At 39.6% G+C, this 23,309-nt stretch overlaps 1 protein-coding gene across 1 annotated transcript in view; it reads right to left on the bottom strand.

Moving 5' to 3' along the window:
- Positions 1–23,309, bottom strand: part of LOC140227446 (glutamate receptor ionotropic, kainate 2-like) — a 92,887-nt gene that overhangs the window by 49,016 nt on the left and 20,562 nt on the right. Inside the window, exon 5 of the mRNA XM_072307851.1 lies at positions 2,930–3,085. Within this exon, the coding sequence (XP_072163952.1) occupies positions 2,930–3,085 (156 nt within the window). The remainder of the gene's footprint in view (positions 1–2,929; positions 3,086–23,309) is intronic.

Genomic DNA, 23,309 nt, shown 5'->3' with positions numbered 1-23,309 from the left:
TGTGTGTGTGTGTGTGCGTGTGTGTGTGTGCGTGTGTGTTTGTGTGCGTGTGTGTGAATGCGTGCGCTCGTGTGTTTGATTGTTTGTGTGTTTTTTCCTCTCTCCGTTGTCTTCTCCCAAGGTTAGGGGAACCCGAAGTAAGGGGGGGGGGGGGTCTGTCTACAATGTGACCGTTGCTGAGAAGGAGAAGCATCATCTGGCTTCACTTATCAATAATGCTAATAAATTTGTTTCTTTCTCTCCTTCCTTTCCCCCTCTTTCGAACCCCTACTCGAATACCCCCCACCCCCACCCGCGGTCCATTCCAATGCTGTTCAGTCAAGGTCGATCGCGCCTTGAATTGCGTATAAATTGCCTTTCAAAAAACTATCAGAAGAAACCACAATACACAGAAAAGAACAACAACAATAATAAAGAAAAAGAAAAAAAAAGAAAACAATCACATGCACACACAATAGGCAAACCAATGGAAGGGTTGGGGAGGGAAGGAAGGGAAACTGCACTTTCATGTTGTTTACCATCTCTGGTCACGTGACATGGGACTTAATTCCCTCACTTTCATGACTTTCATTGATACTTGACTCGTTCAATTGAAGCAAGGAAAAAAAATCGTCTTCTCCCGTCATGGTATTCGATGTCTGCTGCTCATTGCATTTTTTTTTCCCGGCAGTAACTTAAAGGGATATGGGTATGGTCTTTGTTGAGATGGGGGATTCAGATATCAACTTTGTGCAAGATTAGTAGAAACCAGTCATGAAATATTAAAGAACATACAATTCTACGGGTATTATAAATGTTCATTCGATGAAAATCGGTTTTGAAATGCCTGATATATATATATATATATATATATATATATATATATATATATATATATATATATATATATATATATAAATGATCATAATAAAAGGCGGGTCCTGAAATTCATTAAGACCTCTTTGTTTTTGGTAATATCTCAGCCATTTCAAAACCAATTTTCATCAAATAAACTTTGAATTCCTCTGAGAATTGAGTTAAGATTAATTTGATTAAGAGATTTTTCATTATCACATAAAGAAGTTGGATACCTGAAGCCCCATCTCAACTAAACCTCTACCATCCATTTAAGATCACATTAGACCACCTTCTCACTATTACCTCTGCTCTTTTGAGCAGGACTTTCAACCTTTTGAATCCCAGGGCAATACTCTTCCTTGCCATTAAACAAATATTCAACGTTGATGAAGGTGATTGGAAAAACTATCACATTTGAGGCGATCTGGATGTAGCTATCTTTCCGAAGCGCAGCTGAGGAAAGATAGCGTAAGCATTCAGATCGCCGAGAAAGTGATAGTTTGTCTCATTGCCTGAAACGAAAAGTTGATTATTTGCTTTATATTCCACACCTATAGGGTCGTGGATATTTCATTCTATTCCACATCTGAAACAGTTTTAGCTGTCTATGGGTATCCTCAGCGCTTAGGCTACGTAGTTTACTTTATGACGTATGCGCGTAGATGACAAAACAACAAATTTGCTCCGCGCCCCGCGCGTGGCACCGAAGTAAAAGTGCATTGCACTGTGGTCTATCACTTGACCCAGGTCAAATGATGGACCACAGTGCAACGCTCTTTCATTTCGCGCGTACTCAAAATTGTAAGTTATATCCAAAGATCACCCGTTAGGACTGTGTGGACTAAGAGATCAGCGAAACAAAATGACTATCATCATAGAGTGTAACGAACTTTCCTTCTCGGGTGATCTACATGGGCAAAACTACGCTTTATCACGTGATCAGCTCTTGACCAATCCTATAGCAAGATTCTTAGTATGTGGAATATAATAAGTTATCACGCGTTAGGAATGCGTGGACTAAGAGATCAGCGAAACAAAATGACTATCATCACAGATTATAAAGTGGGTTCAAGAATGTAGCCAATAGGAAGCGCTGAAATGAGTCACATGTGCTTCCTCTATTCTAGTCCCATTGCACTGCGTGTTAAATCCTATTGCCGATCATCTGTGCGCGCGGCGGCTCCTTTGATGAATTGCATGCATACGCGCTGTCAATCCTGTAAACAACTTCTAGTTCGGCCGGCTTTCTTCCCTTGTGCATGTATGGTATGGCACATGGCGTACGTACGTATGTACAGCTAGCTATAGACCAAGCGTTGTGGGACTGGACGCGTACATGGAGTCACTTTGAAGGGCAAATCCAACGATTTAGCAGGTTAATTCTCACGCCGTTTTCAGAGTATGTTGTCTAGTAGGCCTATATGAGGAGACTATATCAAGTCTTTAAGGTAAAGGGTGCATACTCTATGTAAAATTAGTAAGTTTTCATGCGGGAACTTAAGTGTCCGGAAACCCAACCCCTATACTTACTAGTATACTGTAAAATGTTACTAGGGGCCTATGTGCGGGATTTCCGAGTGCGACGTGCGTAAATGTTGGGACGAACATCTTCGGACGTCTTGACCCACAAAGGTACGTGAAAAACGCTGAAAAATGCTGTTAGTTTTCCGACCCATTTTATAAAACAAATGATGCACAGGATTATTTCGTGGCGTTAGTGGAGGCGTAGCTCACTCTCGGGTATTTACAATGTAGTGCATGTTTCACAATTGTAAATACCCTCGAGTGCACTACGCCTACATTAACGCACTCTATCCTGTGCATCATTTGTATAGTGTAACGAACTTTTCTTCTCAGGCGATGTGATGGGTAAAACTACGCTTTATCACGTGATCAGCTCTCGACCAATCCTATAGCAAGATTCTTAATATGTGGAGTATAATTCATTCTATACAGTCATCTTTAATCCTCTATGTTGCCACATTCATTTCCTGTTCTATAGGTACGTGTATGATAGTAGAGAGATAAAAGAGGGAGCTCTGCAAGTCCTCATTAGTATTGCTATAAAACGAAAGAGACTGACGAGTCTTACCAGTTTTAATGGCGGAAAAGGGATCGGAGCGTGGTATCCGACCCCATCTCGGCTCTATCGTTGTGTCGGGGAGTATACTTTTATCGTTATTGATGTGTTCGAACGCCAGCTCGATGATTTCCAGATCTTTCTGAGTTGCATCTTCCAAGATAATTCCTGCATTCAGAGGAAAAGATAAAGAAAAGCACAAAAATAATGAATAGATGTAATCATATCATGTACGATGCCGTGTTGGCAAACGTTCAGTGATGCAAATAGCTCCACACCACAAAATAGTTCCTGATTTGGAGAAGCAAAACGAACACAAGTTTTTTTTTATATAATATATGATGGGATTACAATGATATTTTTGATAAATTGAAATGAAATAGATTGATAATGATATGTGTAAGCCTACTGTGTTGTTACCAAAGTGAACAAAAACGCACACACAAACAATCAGGAATGCACCCACTTAAAGACAACGGATGATAAAGTATGTCTTGTACTTGAAGAAGTTGCTGTGGTCATCTATTTTACTAGCGGTGTCCTGTTTATGCTATAATCACATAATGATCAGATTATTTTGTAATTCGTTTAAAAACGCAGTATGGAAGAACCATGCCAAAAAGTTACACCAACAGGGACGAGCGAATCACCAACTGTGAGGATATGCATTGCATTATCTTTTAATTTTCTGTGATGCAGGTTTACACGGCCAGAAGGTCAACGGCATGGGCGTTTTTCATTTCCCGTTTTTCCTACTCTCAAACTATCTCGTTCTGGGCACTAAACCTTTTCTCCGTAGTTTCTTTCTTTCTGTCCTCCCTCTTTCCTTTTCTTTCTCTTCCTCTCTGCATCTCTTCCTTCTCCGTTTCCTTCCTCGCAGCTCTTATGTACCTTGATGTACATCGATATGTCACCTGACCGATTCCATTAATGTATTTGTAGCCGAAACTCGATGTTGACACACGTGTCGCTGCTATCGGTGCGTGATACATCATAGGAGCGTGCATGCAGCGACTCTTCCGAACTTGGTGCTTCCCTGTCTACTATGGATGCAACCAAACGTTTTTTAAGTCGTTAAAATCGCTATTCTACACTCTTTGGAGAGAGAGAAAAAAATGGCTCCCTCACGCACGCGTAGAATTAATGCAATTGTCACTGTTGTTCCTGCTGTCGCGAAAACTTTAAATTGGTGAAAGACAATTGGAATAGGAGAAGAAGTAAGTATCTGAAAATGTTGCAGCCGAGAGATGAAAACTTCCCAAAGCTTTCGTACATTAAATGGTAGATCTGGCTCCCGTAAGCAAGAGATTGAATTGGTTGGTCTGTTAATGTTTGCCTGTGTGATAATGTATGCATTATGTTTATGCACGAATATATGAATTCAACTTAACATGACATTTTCTACTGGCGTCTGAATACATTTTGTGCCTGAAAACAGACGATCGTCGATGTTTTACGATATACCGGAAGTCGGGCAGGCACCAGGCAGCATCCCACCGAAAGATGTACTCAGCCTTTCCTATGCCTCATCTTCACCACACATTTTTTTTTTCTTCTGATACTGGTTAAACGATTTAAGTACTTACAAACTAGCATAGACATGGCTGACGTCACTGAAAGTGCTGGTGTTTAACTGTAATGACCCCAATAAATTGGACAGAACAAACATGTGATAGCAGACACGGCTTTGTCTCAAAATCCCTCATCACTTTCTTCACGGCATACCACTAACTTTCCACACTGAAGACTAAGCGATGCCCTGAAAGAAAAAAAGAAACCCCCTTCCTTTTCTGTATTACTACATTTCATGCTTAAACTATATGTGTCACATACTATAACCTATGTAGGTGAAGTCCTTCAGGATTCGGAGGGTTAATCGTGCGCCATCGCCTTTTTCTTTTCCAGTTTAAGAGTCAAAGCCCGTCGTAAAAAGTTACTTAAAGTCGTCTGCTCCATCGCCATCTGGTCATATCAAGCAGACTCTCAGATGGGTGACGCCAAGGACTACATGGACACTCCGGCAGGGAGAGAGAGGGAGAGAGAGAGAGAGAGAGAGAGAGAGAGAGAGGAGGGCTGGAGGCAGCGAAGCCTTGAACTCTGACAGAATATGGGACCTGATCCCACCCTAGCTATTGAATCACCCCGAAATTTTGGGGCAACTTTATGCCGAAAAGAGCAAAGAAGGCCAGAGAACGTTGTTTTATTGTTGTTGTTTTGTTTTGTTTTTAGCTCATTAGAAGTCCTTTTTTTTTTGGTGCCCAATCCGGGAGTAAAGCTAGTAAAAAAGTGAAACGTTTGTATGAAAAGATTTGTTGCTTTTCTGTAAAATAAGATAAATACAAAGAAAATGTGTAGTTGTTTTTTTGTACTTCAAGCATTCATCTGACTGTCTTTCTCACTCCATTTCGGTAAAATTACTTTTAATGATAAGGATATATGTATATATATATATATATATATATATATATATATAGTCTATATATATATATATATATATATATATATATATATATGTCTATATATATATATATATATATATATATATATATATATATATATATAATGTGTGTGTGTGTGTGTGTCTGTGTATGTATGTGTGTTTTGTGTGTGTGCGATTGCACTTGACGTTTGTGTGTTCTAGCATAGCATCAAACAGTATACCGGGAACTGGATGCCACTTTATCCGTCCATTTGCTTCCCCGCAGAAAGTGAGATGCTACTCACGACGCCGTCCCTAAAGAAATGTCATGAATATCTTACACTATAGGAAGTGCACTTTCATAGCACATCCGCCATAAATCATACCTCGAATGGCTCTATGGATCCACGTCACCTTTCCACTTTTTAACGTACTATATGCGGTGTTCTAGTCAATGCCGACGCCAACCGAGGCGCCAACACAGGACACAACTCACGAACAAGTGAAAAGAAAAACCGCGAAACTAGGTGCCGCTTTTACGGGCAACGCGACAGTCTCTTCACCACGGATTGCCTACCAAATATCATGAATATCTTATACACACTGGGAAGCTTGCACTTTCATAACACTATCACAATAAATCATGTCAAGAAAGGCTCAACGGAGTCATATCACTTTCCGAATTACAGAACCAGAAGAAAGAGAGAAAGAAAGGGGGAGGGGTCAGAGAAAGGGGCTTGGTACAATGCACCGCAAACTATTGACTAACCAGCCGTCCCACCAGCGTGACGTCACCACAAACTCCCACACTCTTCACGACTGATAAAATATCCGCCGGTCATTTCTTTGGCCTGTTCAGCTTAGGATTCTTACCCTCGCGCGTCGCCGTGAAATCGGATACGGGATGGCACTCGACGCGGCGTGACCTCCCGGGCCCTCTGCTGGCTTTAATGATTTCAGGGACAGCCTCCTGTCCACCTTCGTTTCCTGACCGGATTTGTCAGTTTTTGTTTTTGTTTAACCTATGACATTACATCCGGGAAGCATTAGCAAAACCTATACGAGAATTCCTCTAGGGGTAAGCGTGCTTGGGGGTAAATATGCATGTATTCATAGCGATGGGCATCATGACAAGGCATTAACGAAAAAACAGAAACGCCCCTCCGGGGAAGTAAGTACCAAAGTTTTTGATTTTTTTTCCTCGATAATTCGATGGTATGGAAAGTCATTAGGTTCTCACAGAACTGGAATTCGAGGATATAGGGCCTATATGTAGAGAAAGGATACAAAAGATCGCATACATGTGAATCTATTCTGTGAAACGATAAGCTAATGAAATAAAAAAAAAAAGGAGAAAAACGTGAATTGAGAAAAAAAGTGAAATTGTCGATTTTTATTACCCAAACAAAAAGAGTGAGAAAAGAAGAAGATGGTTAAACTCTCATGAACCAGGAAGACTTTTCTTCAAAGTCAGAACGTGCTAAGTGTACTATAACAAGCAAGACATTTGAAACTGAGTAAAAATCGTACATACATAGAAGAGAGTGGCCGCCTGAAGCGAAGTTATCAAATAGAGGTGAAGTAAATCAAATCAGGCCACGGATTTCTCCTTCTGTGGTTTCCGTTCTTTTCCCGGGTATGTCATCTATTACATAAATCACATGGAGACATGTTGTCATGAAGCTACCTCGGTCTTTCCCCTCGACACACCGACCGCCCCCGCGGGGCCTGGAGGCATCGATTGTACCCCGTCCAACCTCTGGCCTTTATCTGCTGTGCATCAGGAGCCAACGCAGGGGGTCTCATCTGCTCCGGAGCACGATTCGGTGAAACTCTAGCCAGCTTTCGTCGGGGCCGCAACCGGTGGGTGTCAGGGAGGATTGTTTCTTGTATTTTAAACAAAATGTTTCCCCTTTCTACAGCAAAGCGCTGGCGTTTTGTTCGTCACGAAATTCCACCATATAAGACCTATTATCTACTTGGATCGAACTGAAGATATACCAAGTTAACGTCTTGTGAGATAATTTGTGCGCGAAAGAGAGTAGTGTGTATTATCCCTATAACGATTCTACACGACCCCCTGCGGGGCCCAGATGTGATAACAGTAGTCCATGCGCCTGCTTTCATGATTAGGATGAAAGAAGGGAACTGGGCAGACGACCTGAAGCTATTAGGTTTCAGAAAAGGAACGAAAATTATGTTTTGTAGACAAACCGCACTCAAACAAGTGACATGAAAGATGATACGATCATAGTCTAAAAGATTTCGCTCTTATTGTTCAAGCGATGATAATTTTTGTGTTGACACAATATCCTCTTCAGAGAATTGCACTTGTTGTGTGATATATGACGATGCCCAGAAGCGACAAAAATGTTTATCAGATCACTATTCAATCAGCGGACAACAAGTGGATTATTTTCACTTCAATCAATAATACAAGTACCAGGTAAATCAAATTGTATTTTGAGAAGTTAATGTGATACGAGGTATATTGTTGACGGTGCTACTATTGTAATTGTCATGATAATAATGAAGGATTCATTTTCATTGCCAAAAAAAAAGATAGTCAAAGCGATTTTAATGTGAAATAAAAGACAAATGCCCTAAAAGAGGGATTTGGCTTTAACAGTGTCACGTCGTTATCTGAATGAAAATAAAACAGCTAAGAATATAGCCATACAATCTATTAAGAATAAACATCAGTTGTTTGGTTACAAAACATTAATAATGTTCCTGAGTGGTAATATTTTAGTTCTGCATCATGTTTGTGGGGAAAGTTTGAATTTAAGCGTCTTGTATTTATTCATTTTACTTTTGATTCGTCATTTTTTAATCGTATACACAATGTCATAAATCATACACTCTTACTAGTCACGTTCACGTTCACTATAGTTCACGTGATAAAAGTTTTCGATATTTAGTCTGTTAGTACTTTCTTATTGAAGAGCTGATGTGTTCACTGTGTCAACACAATATCATTTGATAATCTTGTACCCATTTTCCAAAGAAACTTGGTAAGAAACTTGGTAGGACCTGCTCAGAGAACATATATTTCTTACGGTTACAGCTCGTTATTCCGTAGGTTCGTTATTATGAAGGTTCTCTGCTCCGAAGGGTCGTTATTCCGAAGGTTCGTTATACCGAAGATTCGTTATTCCGAAGGTTCGTTAATCCGAAAATGAAACAAAGCTCGTTGTTCCGAAGGTTCGTTACGGACCCTATATCACTTCGGATCAACGAACCTTCGGATTAACGAACCCTACTTCATGTTCGGATTAACGAATCTTCGGAATAGCGAACCTTCGGAGTAGCGCCACAAATGTTCGGATTAACGAACCCTTTTTCATTTTCGGATTAACGAACCTCTAGGTATAGGGAATTTGTGTGTTTCGGATTAACGAACCTTCGAAATAACGAACCTTCGGAATAACGAACCTTCGGAATAACGAACAGCACCCATTTCTTACACCCAAAACAGCTATAAGGTAACAAGCAAGTGTGTTTTTTTTTTTTGTGGGGGGGGGGGGGAGGGGGTGAATACATCATTGTTGAACAGACAGAAAATGGCAGTTACGCTGTATATACCACATTGCAATGCACACTGCTAGTATTGAGCTCCTTGCTGCATACGTTTCCAAACCTTCTCTTGGCAGTAACAAGTGTAGAATGTCACGTGGCGGGAAATCTGATTTGAAGGAACATGCCGTGGATCATGAGATACGTATCGCATTTAAAATCAGTCATGCAAATTCAAATCCACCGCGTACGCATAAACCGCCCGAGTGCACGACCAGGTTAAAGCATCGCCAATGGAGCGCGCGGGAAGAAATCTCTTCAAGCGCACTCACACGAAAGTAGGACGCGGTAGTTCGAGCGTGAGATTCCTGCGTTCTGTGCCGAACAGCGAACTCCATAATCCGGGCGTTGAACGGCAGACCGCGCAATAACCAGGACTGCCGTTTTTGAACGGAAAACAAAACATTCCTAACTCTGTGAACCTCGCGTAATCTAAGGGTGAGGGGGAATATTTTCAGAAAAGTGCGGGGATAGACTAACCTTGAGGAAGAATTACTTCATATTTATAAAAAAGAAATTGTGACATTGCAAAGCTATCGATGTGAAAGAACTTTTATAGATTACCAAAATATATGTGAACGTACCAAACCTTTATGGATGTGTACATGGCAATTATTCATAGTCATGCATGCAGCGTATTGGATAAGTTTATGCAAATACGCTGCATGACCCTTATGGGTCATCTACGTTTTTTAAAGAAGAGAAAATCATGTAGAATAAGCATTTTTTCACTCATTTGATTATAGGACGCGTTAGTAAGTTTCACTTAAAACATAAATACCGTCTTTCTGCTGTTTTTTTTAATAAACATCAAAATTTGACTCATCTAATCGATTCATTAAAAACTGTTCTTGGTTTGGAGTGTTTCATATAGATAAAGCAAAACAGTGTGTCAAAAAGATAAAGCAAAACAGTGTGTCCGGTCCCCCACATCCGTCCATGACAACCATTCACGAAGGTTGATGACGTTGACTTCATTTCGCGATAAACACAAACAGCAACAACAGCGACAAAAATAGCGTTCCACACAGGCAAGGAATGTTGGTTGATTTGTCAATTTCCCCTTCACACAATGGACTCGTGCCTGGTGATTTATTAAAGGCACCTTATAAGGACTCTGTCGTTGATATTCCGCAATGCACAACAAGCGGGTTGTGTTTATGCGTGTGCCTCCCGGTGTATATATGTGTGTGTGTGTGTGTGTGTGTGTGTGTGTGTGAGTGTGTCTGTTAGATTGTGTTCCTTGCTAATAAATTTCTAAAAAATGTATTTGATAGAACAGAAAGTAGTGAATCTTTATGTTTTCCATTTTCATCAAAAGAGAAATTTTCAAAAAGCTACAGCGGTATTATACGTTTATGGGTGCAAAACGTGTGTGTTTCTCTTTAAGATTCGCCCACAACTAGTACATATATCAGGGTATTTTTTTTTTTGTATCTTGCATTTGTTTCTTGCTTCTACAAGAATATCAATTGTAATGATACAGATAAAGCAAGCCCATCACAACTCCTGCGAAATATCCAGCTGAACAAGTGCTGAAGATGAAAGTAAACATCTTTTGTTTTCACAGGTGGGCGTATAGGAGCGGTGCATTAGGCTTATACCTGGAAGATGAGGAAGATATTTCTGAAATTGAGACGGGGATTTGTTTCCTTAACTCGTGGCTTTCTTGGACAAACAACACGTTTCTTATCTTTGTTTATGCCGGGTTTTCTTGCTACTGTTTTCCAATTCCACCTCCATTCTGCATCACTCTCTGGATCTGACTCTGTACATCTAGGTCTCACCTAATCCCTGTATTTGCTGTGAAATCAACTACCTCAAACTTTCCGCAACCAGAAATCCTTCAACATCTTCAAAGAGCATCTGAAAACTCACTTGTTTGATTAATAATTCCATTGTACATATCGTAAAGCGCATTTGAAGATGTAAATGGAAAATAAGTTATATAAATACATCATCATCAATACTATTTATCTCTCCATTTCATATTATGAGGCAGATGTAGGTCCTTTGACCTCTCGTATATCATAAAGTACTGTATTCATACTGATTCACTTTATCATGTGACAACATTGTGTCAATTTTGTACAGCACGCTACTACCAGAAGCATATCCATCTAGATCAGACTGACATCATGCCAGTCCTGTTGGAGCAAGGTGGATAGATTATGCGATTCCCCCTCCCCTTTCCTCCAGCATTGTGCCTTGTTGAGAGTATAATATGAGTGAAGCTGTGGAGCGGCTTACCACAGGCCATTCCACATAATAACAGTACACACATCGCTGGAGAACGGATGAAGATGAGCAGAAGGAGGGGTAAGGGTGGGGTGGGACTTGGAGGATTGCCGCCTCCAAACTTTGACTATATTACTGTACTGCGGAGGTCTCTCCGTAACATCACCCCATCCCCTCTCATCCACCTTCTTCCTCTCAACACCCCCTCCCCCACCCTCAACATCCTCAACTCATCGGCAGCTTTGGCGTCATATCTTATCCCGAGGGGGGTGGCATGTTCCGTTTCCGTTCGCAGGTGCATAATGAGGTAAATACAGCATTTTTTTTTTCTTCCCTCCTCAAACGAAAAGTAATTTTCTTTGGCAAGGAGAGTCCCGTCACGTTTGTGGCATCAGTTTACTAATGGGTCCACTGTACATGCAAACTAAATCTTATTGTATTGCGTCATAAGCAAACTCGAAATCTACATGCCGTTTGATTCGAATGGCAGTAGGCTTCGATGGTTCCAGAAATTTTACCGAATTCACATATTTTCTTTCGGTATAGGACTGAAAGCATACTTAGACATTTTTTTTTTTTCAACCTGGAAAATGATACTATATTTGAAAATGAAAAATAACATTTTAAATACACTTTGAGCACATTAATACCCTAGCATAATCAGACGCAACATAATACTGTTTTCATGTCAGCTGTAAAATCAAGACAAATGCCTCCATGTGAAGGCTCGTGTCCCTTGAGAACTCCTGTAACAACAATTTGTCGGAATCAATCTATTATTCCATTAAAGATGAAACACGTCTCGTATTCACGCCTTGTCACCTCGTGTACTCCAGCACTGGGTTCTATCTCTGCCAGACCTATAATGCGAGTTCATGCAGCGGGCTGTGAACGAACGTGTGTTGAACGCCCCGAGGCGCCATACGGTGCTATCTACCGTAGATATGAACATAGCCATGCGGACAGGGGCGGGGTTAGGGAATTGTCTTTTAACAGTGGCTTAGATTAACTTCTTTGTCAGTTATAATTGTAATGATAAACATATATTGGGAGTAAATCGGTTTAAATAGAAAACTCATATTCGGTCCATGTTGTCTACCATACAGAGCATGATTGTGGACAAAACAAAATTGTGACTATACTCGATGAAACTATCTTTTAAGCATAGAATTGAAGGCAGTTGGTCAAGATTCATAATCCCATCTGTCACTTGTGTCACTTGTGTGTCGTCTTTGTAATTCGGAGTATATATATATATATATATATATATATATATATAATATATACATACTTATGTTTCATATCATTTCATTCCTTTAAGCACGGCACATACTTCAGTCCGGGGACTGTTCTTCCCCGGGTCCGTGCGGATAAAACACAATATAAATGAACGGAAATGAAAATAAAACTCATACATAAAAAGCAAAACAAAGAACTGTGTTTAATATATATATATATATATATATATATATATATATATATATATATATGTGTGTGTGTGTGTGTGTGTGTGTGTGTGTTTGTTGCAGCAGTATACCCACAGACAGTTCAAATATTGCAAAATAGCCTATAAAAGATATTTCTGCATTGACATGGTGAAAGAAGCCTTTCCTTATTTGTATTATTCCGTTTGCAATATTGAAATTTAAGCACATACAAAAACAAAAAATTGGATCAATAATTAGTTTATGATATAAAGTAAGTGATCAATTTAAATGAAACCTAGGAATCTAGACTATTTAATGAAGTCTTGATACAAATGTTCACAAATGGATACGTGAACTCCTATGTCTCCGCATCCCTCTTTATCTCATACTGAGAAGATTTCCAAAACAAATTCAATGTATCATTAGAAAAAAAAAATATATATATATATTCCCCTCGCCAAACAAAAATTGTTCCTACACCTATGGCCACCGTATACATAATTAAAGTCCCTCCACGCCAAAAATAGCAAATTGCTCTGTGATAAACCAATTTCCCGTTCACACAGTGGGCCGGTGAGAATTGATTTAAAGGGGCTGTTCAAAAACCACTCATAGCTTTAGCCGTTTGCATAACAGCAATACACCTCTGGATTGTTCCATTTTTGTTGGCAACAATGCATACAGAATTATCATCAACATTATCTACCTGCTTAGACTTAATAAGCTGACAACTGCATAATCATGCATATATTGTGCACACAAAAACACACGCAATGTATTTACATAATGTTCTGTGTTTACATGCTGCGTCAATAAGGCCATAATTACCTTATACAAGAAAATTGCAGAGTCCGCCTGCTATTTGTGTTGAAACATGCTTACTTTTTTTATTAGGATCCCTCTGTTTTACTTTGCTTTAGGATATCTCAGCCATTTAAAAACTGATTTTCATCAAATAAACTTTAAATAGCTCTTAGAATCGTAAGATCATTGATATTTCATATCAGTGGTTTCTAATCATCTCACAAAAATTCAACTCTGAATCCTCATGTAAACCAGAAGTGTATCATCCCTTTAAAGAAGAAGATAACTCTACAGATTTCTGTGCTGAAAGAGGAGAAATCAGTGATAATAACAGTGTAAGCATGACATCTCGCTGGTCCGCAGCGGGCTTCAGCGCTTTCAAATTGTGTGTAAATGATAATGTTATACATATAGCTTTTTCCCACTCCCTAAATTGTAGAAAGTGTGCTGAAAGAGAAAGCAAGCAGTGATAACAAATTTGTGAATATCAATATTCCCGCTGTAGATTTGGACGATTAGTTAGGAAACAGACCTTCTAGCTGTAACGATAAAAATAGTCCCATTTCAAGTGTGTTCCTAATTAAAGCTGAAGATTGTATTCTAAGGTTAGTTAGTTAATGTTTGTGTATTCTTTTACGCCGCTCCAACCGATAGGATGTCAACCTGTTATTGTAGTGTTATGTAAATGTCGTGTAACTCTTCCCTAACTCCGCGGAGATTTTAATTGAAATGACGGGAAAATAACCCCGAGTAATCCGAATCCACCTCCAAGCAAGAATAGGTCGGTAAGGTCATCAAGACCAGCGTACGCCATCCCATGTGGGAAGATACTACGGCCTTATCTGAAAGATTCCTATAATGACAAGTACTCTCGGGGAATTAAATGTTCCATTTTGCATTATTAGCAGTAGATCTGACAATTTGCAAAGAGGATAAACACACACAAGGAAAAAAAGTTTGTGTGCCCCCTGCGACCTTCTGTCCCGGGATATTTCGACAAGAACATCCTGAAAGCATAATCAGCCCAATCAAAACAGCCCCGCTGGAAAAAAAAAAAAAAAAAAAAACTTTTGAAGAAATCAGATAGATAGATGAAGCAAGCATAAGCTGCGGGGATTATTCCAATTTGATGCAAATGAAATCAAGAACAAAAAATATCTTTAATGTGCAAGATATCTTTATGAGTTGGCCTACGTGGTCGAATGATTCAATTCTTGATAGATTGTACATAAGTCTCTTTTACTTCCGTGATCGTAACATGGACGCTATTAATGACGACAGTTGGTCGAAGAATTCAATTTAGCTAACTTGCAGGATGTATAAACATAACATTCAACATTGTTCATTTGCCGATTATTCTATCTGTGATGACGTCACTATCTAAAATCTGTATAAAGATCTAATGAGAACCCACGAACCTTTTTTGAGAGGGCCAAACATGCTAAACACATAATTGAAAACTTTTTGACCATTTTTTTTTCATCTGCGATAGAGAAAAACAAAATAGAGGAAAAAGAAGGTGGGAAGTGAAATTTGCAGTCGATTTCTGGATGATAACGCGATGTTCCTTCGCAGAAGAGTCGATAGTCATATCAGCCAGACTTCAAGTCTAGAATTATTTTGCATACTGCACTTTTTACTTCGATTGAACCGGGATACGCATCTTTGCGCCGTGCTTTTTTCCTCCTCTTTTTGTCTTCCCTGGAAAATCTCTGGCCCGACATCTGTCGCAATCACTCCGCTTTGCGTATCCATTTAGGGCTGAAGAAGGAACCTAGCGGGGAAATTAGATCGACACCCGTTTTGTTGACTCGAGCAGAAACGCTCCCAACCGAGTCCGAAATCCAACGATTAACCTTTGGACCTTGCCAATCGTCCCATCCTCCCCCCCCCCCCTTGGAAACAGCAACTTTTTAGTGTGATTGAACACAAACCTGGAGCGAAAGTGATTACTTTACATTGGAGCGCCTTAAAATGTGTCAGCTTGATCTCAAGAATTATGATTCGTAGAGATTTTACACTTTCTATTCCGAGAAAAAAAAACATTTCAAAAGAAGGTTGCTTACACTTTGATCAATGTACAGAGAATACAAAAAAAAAAAACCTCCCATCAGTCCATTCTCCTTTATTCTCCTACCCATTGATTTTATGAGCATGTTTGTCAGATTTGTTGTTTAATATTCTGGACAAAAATATTCTAGTCCACACAAACAAGTAAATAAGCAAGCAAGCAAACAAACAAACAAACAAACAAACAAATCAGCATACCAATAATAAGGGAAGATAGATTGAGTTAAGGACAGGGTCAACCTCTAGCAAGGTTAAAAGGGGTTAAAATCGTTGTGTCTGCCATCATGCGAACAGACAAGCAAGTAAAAGTACAATTTGAATGGCACAGTTCTTTTCATTAGTGTCATTTCCGTGCATTAAGGACCGCAGAGTTTTGTTTTGTGCGTTTGTCTTGACCTTTTAACAGACTGAGTTCCAAATTAATCAGGTCATTGAAGAACCGCCGTAAAATCAGGGTGAGATAATGTGAAATACCTGCATGGGACATCCGTCAATCTTCATGCTGTAATGAATTTCACGATATGTAAATACGATTTCGTCTCCTGATAATGATATAGTATATAACGTCATTCACCTTAGTTAAGTCCCCGCTCAAGCTTTCTTCGTTAGAGCCAGATGAAAGTCATCGAGGCTTGGCTCGCGAGATTATGAACTGAGTCTGATTTGATGATTATTAAAAAGCCTCGCTTTCAACCATAAAAACCCTCCTCCATGGCGTGCGACGATAGTGACGACAGTAATGGCCGAAGGTTGGGACACGGCGAACCGGAAATATCAAACAGCGCTGCTTGATTAGGTGCTAGTAGACAAAGTCGGTCCAGTTATTTGTGAGAGACCCCAAAAAAAAAAGAAAAAGAAAAGAAGAATATGTTTGAGCGATGTTTATTAAGTCAATTCCGCCTTGGTTTGAATATAACAGAAAACGAAAGCGCCTTGCCTAGGCAGAAGGGAAAAGCGGTATCTGCATTTAGTTTACGGGTCGAGAACAAGTAATTGTTGTTCAGACCACCTGGGCGTCATCGATGTTCGGCATCGTAAAAGCAAAATAAAAAGACGTGTTGGTGTTCATGTTGGTTGAGAAAAACTTACTCAGCCGTTCATATTTCTGTTCATAAGAGACTTAATTGCCTTTATTATTGTTAGATAGTAAAACAAACAAAACTCATTTTGATGAATGAACAGAACCTTTCAAAATATCAAAGCAGTCAAGGTGTTGCTTTTTTTTTGATCGCTCACATTTTGTGAGTCACTGAAAGTGAGCAGGATGAAAATGGTATCCGTCAGTCGACAAATTCCACTCGTACTGGCTCGGAACTGATTGATCGGAGCTCATTGTGACGTAGATACCGCCGTAAGAGATTGTCCTTGTGTTTTGCCCACTTTTGTTCCAACCATATTGCCCTGCAGTGCCTCATTTGCCAAGTTAACCGATATAAGACTTCAACTAAGGACAAATATCCCTGTCATTGTCACTGGTTTGTTTGTTTTGTTTGTTTGTTTTTTTCAACACATGCATGTATATGCAGAAAATGTATATGTGAGGAGTTTTACCGGGAAATGCCGGAGCAGCTGGTTGCCTGGGTAAATAGTATTGGGAATGTACACACACACACACACACACACACACACACACACACACACACACACACACACAAAAAAAAAAATGCGCATGCGCATGCGCACTGGACAAGTAAATGATTTGACTAAAATTAGCTTCAGTTAACTAAAACACCCAATTATCATGATCATTGTTCCCTCAAAGCATTAGGCAAGTTCTACTATTCCTGTATAGAAATATGCGCAATCTCGTGAAATAAATGTTAACTTTGCGCGATCTGTGCTGCTGGTGTTCACTGCCTGCTAGTGATCGCAGAAAGTGAGTGGGGGAATGTTGAGCGACATCCACAGTTTTAATGTGATTTAAGAATTCAAACGCAAAATACTGAATCCTGTGTAACTGCATTTAAACGAATCTAAACTGTTTAAAAGAAAAATAGAATCGAACTACGGGCATGCAGTTGATTGCAAAAATTATCAGGTGCCATTAATAAGAGGTGTATCGCATAATTATTATAAAATATATTATATTTCATCTTTTCACAAGAAAGTATTGTTGGCAATGTTAGCATCACGTTACAAGTAGACTGTACACATCAATACACGTCACCTGAAAGTCATGTTACACAGTGAAAGGTGGTTAATCTCCATTAAAAGCATGACATGATGTGTTACATTATTTGGTACCGTTGCTACTTCTTCAAGTTTTCAAGTTCATCTTTTCAGACAACCGTCTCACATTCATCATTATCTATATTGGAAGCTCTCGAAATGCAAATAGGGATGGCCTGCGGTGTCTTAAGGGTTAAGAGAAGTCAGTCGTGGGGCATTTTATTAAAAGAAACATCAAAGTTGGGTAAAAGAGATGGTCACAATCGTACCGCGGGGGGGGGGGGGGGGGATGGTGAGAGACAGTTTCCGGAAAACGTGATGTTTCAGCGATCCTTCCGCGCTGATTGCCAGGGATTTCCAGTCCGCAAGACATCACAACAGTTCTGGCTGTACCCGATCTCTGTATGGCAGACAAAGATTCCTTGAAGAGAAGTACTGCGTGCTGTAAAGTGGTACCTTAACATCCAAATGTCTTCCATCTCTTTCGTCACTTTTTCATATTTCATAATTCGTAATATCTTTGGGATGGAGAGGTGACTGATGAGAGCGAGCGGTTCATTTTCTGAGGAGATTACACCAGAATCGATGCTGATAACAGAAAGGACAAGCTGGCAGGTTTTTTTTTTTTTTTTTTTTTTTTTTTTGTACGGTGTTCTACGAGAACCAAGAATCTTTGTGAAAAGCAATTCATGTGATCTTGTCTTTTTTATCCAGAAATAATTAAATGACTAAAATGAAAGATAAATTTCGTTCGAGAAGTTCATCCATCCGTCTTTGTGTAAAGATTTGACAGCCTTGCAGGGCGCTGATGAGCGGCGTTTTCAGGTGCATTGATATGGTGAATTTCAAACAGGAAGGTGTCAGTAATCCTGTAGTTTTTCGTCGGTACTAACGATGGATTTGAGGGGATTTGAAAACTACTCACTGAATAAAAATTTCCATCTATGTCGAAATCTAAGGAGAGTTTAAACAGCTTTTGAAAGAGCCTTTTTCCCCCCAAAGTTGGCGTCGAGCTGACTGTCGATTTCAGACTTTCACCAAGTGGCAAAGAGTCGTGGGTGCTCTTTGCATTGATTAGGATCATACGGGTACAGTTGCCATGGCAATAATCAAAATCACCAACATCTGGTTTCGACATTTAATCGGTCAAAAGCGTCGGGGTCTCGCCGATTGTTTGCCAACGCAGTTATGCACAGTCATGTCTCCACAAAGAGCGTCTTGTTCTTCCTAAGAAGTACTCAGAATGATAATAAAAATGTTATCTGACTATTTATGAGGTCGAGTGCTCTTTATCATTCCAGCTTTGGGAACTCAATGCACTATCCTTGTAGCTATCGCAGTCGACCTCGTCAAAATAGAAAATGAACGGCACTAGCTTACATCAGACGGTGATGCGATGCCATGCGGTCACCCTATTATAGCAAATCAATAATCATACACACAAGGTGTGTCGTTATATAGTAGTAAGCATCACCCATCAGACTGTTTTGCAACGCGTGTATCAAATACAATGTATTGCGTCCTAAACCATGAACAAAATGTGTAGCGCAATATCCATCTATATTGTAATATAAATAAATAAATAAATAAATAAATAGATAAATATATATATATACATATATATATATGTATATATATATATATATATATATATATATATATATATATATATAGTGCACAGAATCTTTTTCATGATATTAATGAGGTAATCATATATATATAATATGCACACATATCTATCTCTCTCTCCTCTCTGTTTACCCCTTTTCTCTCTCACGTCTTGGCGGTGCCTCTGCAACATGGACGGGCAAAATCTGTACAAATTATTATGAATCGCGAAGGTATGATCGTAATTATAGTCGAAAGGATCCCACGGGGCGTCGTCTTATTAAAATACCGAAGCCTCCCACGTGACAATCAGATTAGTCTCATCTCAGACCAACATATGACTTGAGTTCGCATAGTCTTTTCGGCAATACTGCAAAACACGTCAGGAAAGGATTTTGATTTTCCTTGAAATAAAAAAAAACCAACCTTCAAGCAACAGAACGAAAACGAAGGAGAAGAAAGATAAATGCAATTTGTGGAGTGGTATGGAAAGATCAGAGCGAATAAATTGTATACGTACGTCGAAGAAGGAATACATATCGTCATGGTTGTGTAGACGTGAATAGCGTCCTTGAAGATAAAGCAAACATCATTATACGACCCGTGACATAATCCTAATAATTTCGATTTTCCGCAATGGTTTGACAATGAGACTGGTCGGCCGATGCTATTGCGCTGACGCAGTACTACGTAATCGTGTACGAAATATAAGTACAAACCATTAAATTTTGCTTTCACTTGTTTGTCCTCTTTGTTTGTTTGCTTGTTTGTCTTTCTGCCTGGCTTTCTCTGTTTATCTGCATCTTTTTTTTCCACTGTGTTTGTTAAGGTCATCTGTACAAGAAATACTTCAGTCCGTGTGGATATTAAATATCTACATGATCTGAAATATTTCCGACCAGATTTTGACATTTTGACATCCATGATTGATGACACCATCGGTATAATTCTTTGAATGAATAATCACTTCAATCACAAAACATGAAATGAGTTTCTAATTCTCGATACAGCTGACGAGGGAAAGAACTCTTGGAAGTGATAACATACCACCTTCTACACCCTGGCACAATTTCATCTTTCGGAAGTACCTTATGAAGGGAAAGGCAGAGTTGTTACAAGTAAGAACAGGCTTCTGGCATGTAGTCATGGTGATGCTGCTGCTGAGGAGACTGGTATAAGTGATGACAAGGATCATGATGTAGCTCAACATTGCAGGTAAGGTATAATTGCAAACCGCCGTGTAATGAAAACGAAACAATCAGTCGCGACACTTTAAAACATACATTGCGCGGAAAGCTGACTGATTATAACAGCAAGATGAGACGGTGCATGGCACAGCAGCGTGATGAAAGCCAGCAATCATTTTGTGACCGCAGGTATCTCCTGTAAGCACCGGAGACAAAACTCTGAGATGGAGTTTCTGCAATGAGAAATTCATGACATGGCTCTGATGAGACTTCAGTTTTCCCAGCTTTGTGTTCAGGGGCACCGTATCGGTTCCAACGATGAAAAAATCACCAGTTGTGGTGTTGGCTGAGGTGGTGATGATGATGCATTTGTAACAACAACATTTGATGTTGAAACAACAGAATGATATCGAAGACGATAATTTGATGATAATAATAATAATAATGATAATCCTGGTGTGGATGACATAATGGGGGACCATTTCAGGGAGACGCTGATGACGCTGATGATGTCATAATGATCAATGATAAAAGGAATCACAATGTCATACTTCAAGTATTGACCGTGAAGTTGCTTTATAACATTACAAACTCAAGCTCACAAGAATGCACCATTGAGTTTTTACGCAGATACTACACCAGGAATCGATGAAGCAAGGTCCACTCAATCATGCTCGAAGCTCTGACGTCAGGTGTGTCCTGACATGCACAACTAACTTTGATAGTAGAGGAAAACTGAAATCACCAAAATTATGTCAAAGAATGAATTGAAAATTTATGAGGTGTAGCTGTCTTGGTCATACTGTCAGTGGAGCTAGAGATAGTCAAAAGAAAACATTTTCGTTAACCAAGTCTTTAAAATAATAAGTACACAAACAATGTAAAAGCACAGCAGGTCAGACTTTTCTTGGAGCTAAAGGCACTGATATTCGATAATGAAATCAAATATATGAAATGTGCAACTATAGGCTTATGCAAAGGCCAAAGCCTAGTGCTTGGTCAAAGGGCCAGTTTTTAGTAGGAGCAGAAGTAGCAACAAAGAGTAAGTAATACCACGAGCTCTCTTTCACTGGCTTAATTCCAGCCGTCAGAGGAAGTTACCTTTGGTGATATCCTGGCGTTGGCATTTCGTTGGCATTTCGTTCCCGGCGATAATTGTCGTTGTGAAGGGCTGGTTGCCGCCACTTGGGTGCCGATATGTGTGCCGAGCAGCCTCATAGCCGAGTCGTGTCTTGATTATTATTAAGAAGTCTGTGATAAACTCGAGTGTTCAAACAGGGTCAATCTTGATTGACATACATAGATTCTCGTTTACGATGACAAGGTGTCTTGTTCTGGGGGCTATATGAAATTTTTGCTACGCACAGTGGCAGATTAATACCGCTGAATTACACGCAGTGACAAGACTAGTGACTCGGGCTTTTAGAAGTGCAGTCATGTCAACATACTTTTTGTCCATTTTGTTTCAGACCACAAATGTATACGAAAATCTGGAGAAGGTATACGGAAATGTATACAGCTAATGCTTGATTCCATGCAAAAGTGTTGAAATTCATCTCAAGATGAAATCTTAGACTCTATAGTCGGAAAGACGTGTTTGAGAATAATGTGGTTATGCATCTAATAAATGGCCGAAGCAACAAACATACTATCCACATCTTTTTTTTAACCACTTTTATCCTCAGTCGGAGACGGAGGTCAGAGTTTATGTGAGAGTGGCTCTGACGTCACACGTGATACTGCAAAAACTTCAATCGAAGTTAAGTCCGTCACTTTGTCTCGAACAAATAAAGCTCGTGAAAGAAGAAGTCTATGATGAATCCAAGAGACAAACTGGACAAAGTTTTCAATACCAAAAGACTTCGGACGTAAGGACGACAAGATGATTGTCTTCCTTGCTCGCTCAGGATGACATCATTGGACCTTATCAGAGAAAGCGAGGAACATGATATAACTTTACAATCATGTTATTGCCGTAGCTGTCTTTCCAGGAGCCAAACTCCGAGATTGAGGTGCTTGCGTATCGAGGCTGCTTCTCCTAGCCGAGACCATGAAAGAGTAAAATATAGTGAATGGAGTCTATTTGTATGAACTATCTAGCTCCTAGTCTTGTTTTGAAGAACAGCTGCATGAATTTCGTCAGTCAACAGGAGGAAGAGAGTATTTTTCTACTATATATTCTCTGCTATATTCTATCTTTTAATTTCGAAACAATACTGAATGACTAATGTCTTTGAAAGAACGTACGTAGCGTCGGTGACCAGGCTCTTGTAAGCAATTACAACTAATCACATTACAATGAATACCAAAGGTGATGTTGATGTATTACCGAAACCTGAGGCAACTTATGACAATGTCGGCGTCGCATAATTAGAAAGCAGAGACGATTTTGAAAAAGATACAATTTCAAACCATGTTTTTCTCGTGGCCAAAGTATATAAAGATGTCAGATATCAAGGGGAAAAAAACTCATGCGGACACAGAAACGCAATTCGAGTCTGACAGATACGCAGAAATGAGGCTACATAATAATATAGCATGCACAGCTCATAGACGACGATAGGAAATACGTGCGGAAAAAAAGCAGAGGAAAAAAAAAAGATTCCAAACAATCAGTCTCACAAGGGAGTTGGGAAAAAGGACAAGTGCAAATGATCTAGCCTGTCATTCAATGAAATGTAGACCACGGTGAACCCGTTTACAGATCTCATGAGATTAGCTCTATCGACGAAAGTAGGACGATAGCGCGTCATTGATCAGAGTTTGGGAGAATTAATACAGGCAGCTGCGTTCAACATGATCGGTATATGGTATGATCAACAGCCGCGAAAGATTTATCGAGGAGGAAAAATACATCCGAAAAAAAAAAATAGAAACACGTAACAACCATCTAA

The sequence above is a fragment of the Diadema setosum genome, chromosome 4, assembly GCF_964275005.1.
Source record: "Diadema setosum chromosome 4, eeDiaSeto1, whole genome shotgun sequence".
Taxonomy (NCBI): Eukaryota; Metazoa; Echinodermata; class Echinoidea; order Diadematoida; family Diadematidae; genus Diadema; species Diadema setosum.
Note: the sequence above shows the minus strand (reverse complement) of the source record. Positions and strands in the feature narration are given on the sequence as shown.